A 10,608-nucleotide genomic window follows, 5' to 3' on the forward strand; every position below is an offset into this window, starting at 1 on the left:
ATATCTCTCAGTTCTATGGTAAAAAGATTCAGTGTGGATCTTTTGCCTCACATTAACTCTGTCTCATCTGAAATGCATTAACCTCCTCAGGACTCCTTGATCATGACAAGGTGTGGTGGGGGGTCTGGAGTCTGCTGCTGCTGCTGTTAAGTCTCTTCAATCGTGTCCGACTGTGTGTGACCCCATAGATGGCAGCCCACCAGGCTCCTCCATCCCTGGGATTTTCCAGGCAAGAGTACTGGAGTGGGTTGCCCGTGCCTTCTCTGTTTGGAGTCTGAGCTGTGTTTAAATGAAGCATCAGCCCTTAGGAGCTATGAGACCTTAACTTCAAACCATGAGCCTTCACTTCCTCATTTGGAAACGGGATAAGAGTACTTCTCCATGGGGTTGCTCTGGGAATAAGAAATTTTATATGTGTACAGCATTTAGAGTGGTTGGAAGAGGCCCATTTATGGTTTCAGAAATAGGTTCAAATTTGGGAGACATCCTACTTCTGATGCTAAGTTGGTGTGAAGACTCAAATCCATGCAGACTTTGAAGTCACTGTGAATAGCCCGACCGAATTCTCATTGGATTCATGTCATAAAAGAATCCCGTTTTTTGTGGACACATGTGGACCTTGCGTAGAAAGATGAATACAATCCTTTCTAATAGTCATTTGAATTGTTTGGACACCTTCAGAAAGGGAAGTGACTTTTTATTATTGGTCCATTTTCTATAGAACAGTCAGTTGCTACTTTAAATGATACTGACTTTTGAGCCTCCAATTCTTAGGCAGCCTCCTCCTGAGGTGAAGACAGGAATGTGTCACAGATTACATGCATATTCCACAGACAACTTACACTCACATGCCCCAAACTGAGATTTCTGTCTTTTTTCCTTTATCTAGAAAACTGTTTTCCCTGTGGCTAAATAGGTGGGTTAATGGTACCAAGTCAGAAACACGGGTTTCATTTTAGAATAGGCCCTTTTCATAACCCTCACATGGGGCTGGACCACAATTCTGATGGGTTCTGCCTCTCTTTAATCTAGCTTTCTTCCATCCCAGCTCACAATCCTTGGCTGCAGCCTTTGTCACCTTTTCCTAACCTGTTCTCCACTCACCCCATTCCCTACATCCTTGCTAAAATCATCTTCAGATTGGCATGTGACTGTATCAGTCCCCTGCTTGAAGCCCTCACTGTCTGTCTATAGGAAAAAGTATTAATACCAATGAGGTACCAGCCATCTTGGTCTTACTTCTGCTATTCTTCCCTTCCCAACTCCCCTCACTGAATTCTTCAAAATGTTACTCTAGTTTTACTTCTAACCTCCCCAGATAGAACTAACTGGTCCTCTCTTCTTTGGGTACCTGCCGTATCTGGGACCTGGCACTGCAATTATTTACTTACATGTGTGGTCCCCCTACTAAACTCTAAACTCCTTGGGAATTGGGACCTTATATTATTCATCTCTGTATCCCTAGTACCTACCACAGAGGAGATGCTCCATAAATGTTTGTTGACTGCACAAATTCTGTTACTAGCAGAGTCTTATCATACCTCACAGAGTAACAGCCCTCCCTCAAACAAAATCCCTTCACAATGACAATACAAAGTCTCATTTGTTCACAATTATAGTGCAAATAAAAAGGGGAAAAGGAAGAAATTATGGAGTGAGGGTTGGATTAAAAATACAGGGAAAGTCATAATAGCCAAAAGGTAGAAACAACCCAAATGTTCATCAACTGATGAATGCTGCTGCTGCTGCTAAGTCGCTTCAGTCGTGTCCGACTCTGTGCGACCCCATAGACGGCAGCCCACCAAGCTCCCCCATCCCTGGGATTCTCCAGGCAAGAACACTGGAGTGGGTTGACATTTCCTTCTCCAATGCAGGAAAGTGAAAAGTGAAAGTGAAGTCACTCAGTCGTGTCCAACTCTTAGTGACCCCACAGACGGCAGCCCACCAAGCTCCCCCATCCCTGGGATTCTCCAGGCAAGAATACTGGAGTGGGGTGCCGTTGCCTTCTCCCAACTGATGAATGGATAAACAAAATGTGTTGTATACATACAAGAGGATACTATTAAGTCATCAAAACAAATGAAGTTCAGATACATGCTACAACATTGATAAATGTTAAAAAACATTATACTAAGCGAAATAAGCCAGATGTGAAAGGACAATAACTGTATGATTCCACTAATATGAGGTACCTAGAACAGGAAATTGGAGGAAATGGCAACCCACTCCAGAATTCTTGCCTAGAGAATCCCAGGGACGGGGGAGCCTGGTGGGCTGCCGTCTATGGGGTCGCACAGTGTTGGACACGACTGAAGCGATTTAGCAGCAGCAGCAGCAGCAGAACAGGAAAATTCATCAAGAGAGAGAGGCTGCAGGGCAGGGAAGAAAAGGGGAGCTGGGAGTTAGTATTTAATGGGCAGACTTGTTTGGGATGATGAAAAAGTTCTGGACATGGACAGTGATGACGTATGTCTGAAACAGTAAACAGAAAGTGACTTTAATAAATTGATACATCCATAAAACACATTCAACTTTGGAAATTCAGAAAATCTGATAACTCATATAGAGTCTCAAATTTTATCTCTGCATTAAAAAGTGTTTGCTAAGAAAAAAGTAAACAAGATCATTGAGTTGGAGATGCTTTTAAGCTTGGAGCAGTCTTTCGATCTTTTAGCCTTCTTTTTTTGCCTTTGGTCCAGGTCATCACCTCCCCTTCACTGGCTGCCCGCTACCTCGTCCTCCTGCCTCCCTATCTCCCTCTGTAAGCGCTCCTGCACAGCACGAGGCCTGACTCATATTCCCTTTCGGCATGTTCTGCTCCTGCTCAAAAACTTTCAACTGCTTCTTAATATTTAGAGGTAATTTCTTAATTCCTTGGTTAGACACAATGCTTTCCATAATCAGGCCTCAAACTTCTTTGCCATCTTACTCCTGCTAAGAGAATAGATCTATTCAGTGTCCAAGGAGAAATGATCATTTGTTTTCCCTCTCAGATTCGTGTCATTAAACATGCTGAAGCTAGAAGGGAACTTGAAGATTAGGTTCAACTCTTCCATTTTATAAATGACAAACAAAGGCTAGGAAGTCTGATGTGAGACCTCCAGGGAAGCGCCTGAAAACGCCAAACTTGAGTTTGGCTCCTATCTTTAGAAATTCCAAGTCACTCTCTCTCTTCTGACCCTGCTGCTGCTAAGTCGCTTCAGTCATGTCCAACTCTGTGCGACCCCATAGACAGCAGCCCACCAGGCTCCCCCATCCCTGGGATTCTCCAGGCAAGAACACTGGAGTGGGTTGCCATTTCCTTCTCCACTTCTGACCCTGGGCACTACTTATATAATGCACTAAAGATTTCTGTCATTGTATCCCAAGACGGGGGTTCGATCACTGATAGCTCAGTGGTAAAGAATCTGCCTGCCAATGCAGGAGACTCAGGTTTGATCCCTGGGTTGGGAAGATCCCCTGCAGAAGGAAATGACAACCCACTCCAGTATTCTTGCCTGGGAAAATCCATGGACAGAGGAGCCTGGCAGGCTAGTCCATGGGATCACAAGAGTCAGACATGACTTAGCGACTAAACAACAATAACAATATCCTATGAGGGGAAAAAAATCACAATTTATTCATGGTTACTCATTTCACATTTCTGGGTTTCCGTCCATAGGTAAATGGTGATATATTATTTTAGTTCTTTCTTTTTTTTTGGTGGCAACTAGCACAGTCTATTTTCACAGTAGGTACTACTAATTATCTAACAAAGGTTATTTAATAAGTGACAAGGATATCAATTATATTTCTTCACAAAGTAATAAAATTTATTTCTAAAATTTTCTATAAAAAAAAGATTCTCATGATTCTACTCTCCTAATTGATAAGATTAGGAGATTTTATCAACCATTGATAAAGTTGGACCAGAAGTTTTACTATTACTTTATTCACTGTAAATTTTCTGAAACTTTTCTTTAAAAGAAATAAACTTACATATGCATTCACATATTTCACGTAGTTATATTCCATTATTGAGCTTTTTCAGACAATATGAAATGTGTTATTAAATACTTAAGCTGAGTTAAAAGGATCATGACTTTACATTACTTATTAACTTATAAGAAACCCCTCATTTCAGTGAATATTTTAAAAAGCACAATTAGTACAAAGTAAAATAATATAAATTTTGTTTGAATACAATTTGGAACCTTAAAAAAGTATTAATGAGTTTTTTCACTAATCTTCTCACACAGGTGACTAAAAAGGATCTTTTGATCCCCACCATGCCCTGAATCAATTAAACTAGCATAATCACTACATAAGAGCACCAAAATGTAGAAATCCATGATTTAATCTCTACTTATGAAGCACTCACAACATGGCAGACTTGCTACATATTTTATGTCTCGTCTCATTTAATTTTCCCATGTCAAGAGCTAAGTATTATGATTATGTCTTTTTTAAAACAAAATAAAAAAACTGGAGATCAGAGCGGTTAAGCAGTTTGCTAGAGGTCATTCAGTCAATGTGTGGTAGAACTGGGATTCAGGTACAAGCCTGACTTGGTATTAATCATGTTGCTATGAAAATACCTGGATAGTTTTTTGTGCAAGATTTTCAAAACTGACAGGAACGGAAGGGAAGGGAGAATTTCAAAAGACTGAGACTGAAAAAACTCTTAAAACTAGAGATTAAAATCATTTGGATGGTAAGAGCAAATGCAACTCTTTTCCAAGGATGCCTCTGACAAAACTTTGCAAAAACAGGATCCCATCTGCTCCTGGAAAATTTGTGTCTTCTTAAAAGGCACTGGCAAGTTTTGAAAATTCCTTTCCTGCCTTTTGGAGAGCTGGGTGCACCAAACTGACATATTTCCACACAGCTGGTATCTGATGACTTCACTGTTTCATTGGAATGTCAAAGAACATTAATTTAGTTATTTAAAAACATACTTTCAAGTTTTTCAAACAATGTTAACATTTACTTTGCAACTGTTTAGGGGAAAAAAATGCCTAGACTTAGAAATGGCCAAATAACTGTTTTCCTAAGCATTGTATTCTATTCGTAGTGTTCTCAACAGCTCCCTCTCCCCTAAACAACCACAGACATCACCAAAACAACATCAGTGACTACCCAATGACACTCCTCCCACAACCGGGACACTGTTGCTTACCCTTTCCAGAACGGGATAAGGGGCAACAGGGCATCCAGGCCAGTGGAAGACCATGGGTGCTAGCACAGAATTTTCGTTTTTATTTAGTGAAATTAGCAAATATGCAGTTGCAACCACCATTAGCTGTCTTAGAATATTTTTCCCCCTACAAGATAAAAAAAAAATCTTCAGATGTACCCTCTTTACTCTAATACGACTTTCACTTATTTCCAAAGGCAAACATAAGATGACAGATCTTCTTTTAGAAGGAGGTATCCAATAAATTTGCACCAACAAGGGCGCCGTGGAATTCCGCGCTAGGTACCGGAAATAGAGCAGAATTAGCAGAGGTGGGGAAGACGCTTCCAAGGGAGGCGGGGACGCAAAGGGGATGCGAGCTGGAGCCCGGGAGAGCTGCCCTCAGCGGGAATGGCTCCGACAGCACCCGCAGTTCTGGTCTGTGCATCAGCTGCTGAGGGTCGCGCTCTTACCTCGCAGCCCGCGAACGAGTCTCTCGGCCCAGGCCACTCGGGGATGCTGCCCGTCCAGGGGGAGGTGGCGATGCAGCGGGTCCCCGCCGCCGGCGGGGCTGGGACTCTGCGGGCCCTGGTCCTCTCGCTGACGCCGCCTCCCGCTCGGATGGCCCGCACCGTGGTAGCCCCCCAGCCCCCGGCCCCGGGCGCCCGCGGAGCTCACGGCCGAGGAGGAGGCCGACCTCCTGCTGCCGGGGCGCCACTCTACGTCCATCTCCACCACCATTCCCCCTTCTTCTCCCTCGACCTCCTCTTCCTCCTCTTCCTCCTCGGCCTCGAAGCCCGGGTTGTCGCGGCTCCACGCCTGCCGCGAGCATGACGAGAGCGGAGGAGATGGGGAGGCCGAGGCTCCGGCCGGGGGATCCCGCGCGGCCGCCTGCCGGATGCGCTCCATCTCGATCTCCAGGCCCCTCTGCTCGCGGAGGCCGCCCGGGACAGCGAGGCCGGCGCCGGCAATCGCGCCGCCCGCCATCAGCCGCCCGGGGCCCGGCGCTCTAGGGGCCGGCGACCGCCTTGCGTCCCCGGGCTGCTGCGGCTGCACGCGGCTCGAGTTAACCATCGCGGTCACTGGTGCCCGGGGAGCCCTCGCCGCGCGCCGTCCTCGGCGCCGCCTGCCGCAGGAGCCATGTTCCTTTCTTCCTTGGGCCCGCCGCCTCCTGCTCCCCGCCCCCGACCTCCCCGCAGTCCCGCGTCCCTCTCCCGCCCCCTCGGCCCGCCTCCCGCTAGCCTCGCCTCGCCCAGCGGCCGCGGCGCGCTGCAGGGGGAGGCGCGAGGAAGCCGCCCCCGCAGGCGGCCCGCTCTGGGAGCGGCGTCCGGGCCGGAGTTCCAAGTGCAGCCAGAGCCCGGGCGCGGGCGCCTACATTCCATTCCGGTGGAAGGGCTCGGGCGGGGTGCGAGTCGCTGACCCGCCCCCTTGCCTGCCCGCAGGGAAAGGGTTTCAGGAGCTGTCACTGCCTGCGTGACTTGAGATAATGCTTGGGTCCCCGTTACCCGCCAGTCACTTCTACCTCGATTGACCAAAGTGCGGGGAGAGAGGTAAACCACTTTATGAGATAGTGAGAAAAAACGAGATCCAGCCTGAACTGATGTCTGCACCAGGGGCAAAATCTTTCCTTCATCTGAAAACTGTCAATACTGACAAACTCCTAGCGCTGACTTCCTTGGCCTTTGGAGGGCGGCCCTCCTCGCCCCGAGTTCTGCTGCTTTTTGGATGGTCTCTTTGGTTGGCTTCCTTCTCCACACTTTGTGGGGACCCCAAGAATATGGTCTGGGGCTTCTGAATGGCTGGTGCTCCGCGTGAGGTCCGCCGATCCCTTCCCACCACACCACCACCCGTGACTAGTGGAATCCTACACATCCAGCTCGACACTCTGCAGTTGTCTCAAACTTCATTCATCCCAAACGACATTTATTATTTATTATCTTTTCACCTCTTCTCTAAGCCTGCTTCACCTTCTGTATCCCCGGTTGAGATCTGAGGCATCCCTCAACTACCCAAACTACACTTCATGTTATCCTCACCTACCTACTCTTGTCCTACACTTCATTTTCCCCAAACTGTCTTCTGCCCCACAAATATCTCTCGGATAGGACCTCTGATACTCATTCCTATTGTCAATGATTTTTGTCCAGGGCCCTTAGAGCTTGTTTTATTCTTCATTGGAACAATGGTTCTGCCAACTCCACCTTCCTTCTCCTGATAACTGTTTCCAAATTATGTTCTGGAACCAAACCTATCTATTCCTGTCACATTGATGCTTAGACCTCTATGGAGGCTTCTGACAGCTTAAAGGATAGCATTTAATTTCTGTAGTTTGACTTAGTAAATTTTCACAATCTGCTCCTATATTTTTTGCTAGGGTTATCATAACAAAGTACTACAGTCTGGGTGTCTCAAACAGCATTTATTTTCTCACAATTCTAGAGGCTGGAAGTCTCAGATCAGGGTGTTGACAAGGTTGGTTTCTTCTGAGGCCTCTCTCCTTGGCTTGTAGGTGGCTGTCTTCTCCCTGCTTCTTCACATGCCCTTACCTCTGTGTGCATGTGTCCTAATTTCCTCTTCTTACCTGGACTGCAAGGAGATCCAACCAGTCCATTCTGAAGGAGATCAGCCCTGGGATTTCTTTGGAGGGAATGATGCTGAAGCTGAAACTCCAGTACTTTGGCCACCTCATGAGAAGAGTTGACTCATTGGAAAAGACTCCGATGCTGGGAGGGATTGGGGGCAGGAGGAGAAGGGGATGACAGGATGAGATGGTTGGATGGCATCACTGACTCGATGGACATGAGTCTGAGTGAACTCCGGGAGTTGATGATGGATAGGGAGGCCTGGCGTGCTGTGATTCATGGGGTCGCAAAAAGTTGGATATGACTGAGCAACTGAACTGAACTGAACTGATGAGGACACCAGTCAGATTCCTGGATGAGGGCCCATTCTATTGATCTCATTTTTTACTTAATTACCTTTCAAAAAGACCCAATTTCCAATACAGTCATATTCTGAGGTGCTCTGGTAGGGGAGGGGAGGGTGTTTGACTTCAACATAGGAATTTCTGAGGGGGACACAATTCAGCCCGTTAAAGCTCCCAGTCTACTCTTCTAGCATGGTTTCCCACCCCATACAGCCACCTATGCAGCACCTTTTGCTGGTTCCCTGTGCCCTCATCAAATGCTACTTTTATTTAGGTAATCACAGCCATTTTTATCATCTATTCCTGCAGTTTATCTGCAGGTATCTATATCCTTCACTTAACTATGATGTTCTCAAGGGTAGGGCTGGTGGATGTGAATCATTGGCCTGGCTCATGCCGCCCATCAATTCCTTTAGAAGACATTTCTTGCTGAATTAGGAGCTAACATGTAGAGCAGAGTATGACACAGCCCCTGCCCTCAAGAAAAGTGTGTTAGTCACTTAATTATGTCTGACTCTTTGTGACCCCCATGGACTGTAGCCCACCAGGATCCTCTGTCCATGGAATTATTCAGGCAAGAATACGGCAGTGGGTAGCCATTACCTTTTCCAGGGGATCTTTCCTGACCTAGGCATTGAGCCCAGGTCTCCTGCATTGCAGGCAGATTCTTTACCATCTGAGCTACATCAAGAGAAGATAGATAAATAAACCAGAAATAATTGTCTTGGGTAAGGGTTGTGATGCCTGTCATCTGAGGAGCTTCTAAAGATGTCAGTGCCCCCAGCGGAGCATTATCAGGTCAAGTAGTCAAAGAAATCCCAACAGACATCTCGCCAGAGGAGAGCCAGGCCTGAAAAAAGAGGGCAGAATCTCAATCAAAGGGTTCTACTGTAGAATAGGTCTTGTTGTTGAACTGCTAAATCATGCCCAAATAGGTCTAGTATAGTATTTTTTAAAATATGATTATTAGCATTGGTGTGATGCTTTATTAAAAATACAGATTCTACGTCCCCACTGTAACCTTATTGATTCAGAAGCTTCAGAATTTCAGGCCTAAAATTCTGTATCTTCTTGAAGAATTCTGGAGCACCCTACATTTGAGAAGTCCCAATATATTCCAAATGGATAGGGTTTCATGAAACATTTCCCTGGTATTTCTAGTGGTTTGTTATCACCAGTGGTACCATCATCTGCAATCCAGGTCTAGAAGAAACATCAGTGGTCCTTAAGTCTGACTAATTCTTTGTGCCTACAGTGTGCTAATTATGAACCGTGCTTCAGTTCCTGCTCTGCTGCATCCTAGCTGTGACCTTGGGCATGTGGCTTAACCTTATTGTGTCTGTGCATATGGAAATACTAATAGTATTCACCTCACAGGGTTGTTGTGAAGATTAGGTGAATTTATACATGTAAGGGCATGTGGAACACCGCCTGGCACAGGGTAAATGCTCAAGCATAAGCATTATGCACTCTTAGGGCTTATTCATGATAAATGTTTTCATCTGTGATAAATGCATGTTGGGAAATCTTTGTCCTAACCAGACAGTGAACTTCTTGAGATGGCCACTCCATGACCAGGACAGAGGATTCCATAACAAATACTAAGTGAGCATCTGCTAGGTGCCAGGCACAACACCAGGAGAGAGTCAAACGATGACACCAGTGAAAAGCCCCACCCTTACAGAGCTTGTATTCCCTGCTGATTGGTTGGAGGAATGAATGAATCTAGTCAGATACAATCATTTAAGCCACACAGCTAGATTGCTGACTCTGACAGTGAGTTCCTAATTCTTCATGTAGATCTCTTTTTAACTTTTGCAGAACACCATTTCTCCTCTGGGCTCCAAGGGCCCTTGGAATAGCTTATGCCCACATGAAGCTATCATATTCCCAGCTCAAAATGCTGGTTTCAGTTTTGTGATATTTGACCCCCAAGGATATTTTGGTTTTCCAGAGTTCAAGGTTTAGAAGACAATAAGTTTCTGCCTATTCATTTTTTGTTTGCTCTTCCTATGAATATTTTCTGCTAGCAGGCTTAGAGTCCAGAGACATAAGGAGGAGAATATTTGTGGGTTCAAATTCTGTGCGTTAACTGTACATAGTAAGTCACATTATTATTTTAGTTAGAATATACAAAACAAAATACTATCTGGGCAGATCCTTCAGGGAGCTATAATCTCATTGGAGAGATACACACACTGAGTCTAAATAACAATAGACAAGAGAATATAATTTAGTATCAGGTCAGCAGTGAAGATTTTTCTTACATTCCAGGAATTTCAGTACTAATTTCTATCTTAGTCTTTATAAACCTTTCCCCAGCTGTCAAATACGTTTCCTGCTCAAATATTTATTTATTCTTTCCGGCTTACCAATATTCTCTTTCTGCTTTTACCTTGACGTATTTTGCCCCTTCAGAGCTCCCTAGCTTTTGCTCAAGCAGGCCTTGAGGTTGTAAATTTCTTTTCTCACAGAATTTCTTCCTTTAGTACCCATTGTAAAACTCTGTTTTTCTAAGAAGTTATCC

The 10,608-nt window shown here is 45.3% G+C and overlaps 1 protein-coding gene across 2 annotated transcripts in view; it reads right to left on the reverse strand.

Moving 5' to 3' along the window:
• The window catches only part of PKD2 (polycystin 2, transient receptor potential cation channel), a 61,665-nt gene extending 55,333 nt beyond the window's left edge, over nt 1-6,332 (reverse strand). For both annotated transcript variants that reach the window (XM_055588079.1, XM_055588078.1), the window contains exon 1: nt 5,629-6,332. In XM_055588079.1, coding sequence (XP_055444054.1) covers nt 5,629-6,229 — 601 coding nt within the window. In that variant the 5' untranslated portion in view covers nt 6,230-6,332. The remainder of the gene's footprint in view (nt 1-5,628) is intronic.
• Nucleotides 6,333-10,608: the final 4,276 nt, after the last annotated feature.

The sequence above is a fragment of the Bubalus kerabau genome, chromosome 7 (assembly GCF_029407905.1).
Source record: "Bubalus kerabau isolate K-KA32 ecotype Philippines breed swamp buffalo chromosome 7, PCC_UOA_SB_1v2, whole genome shotgun sequence".
NCBI classification, from domain to species: Eukaryota; Metazoa; Chordata; class Mammalia; order Artiodactyla; family Bovidae; genus Bubalus; species Bubalus kerabau.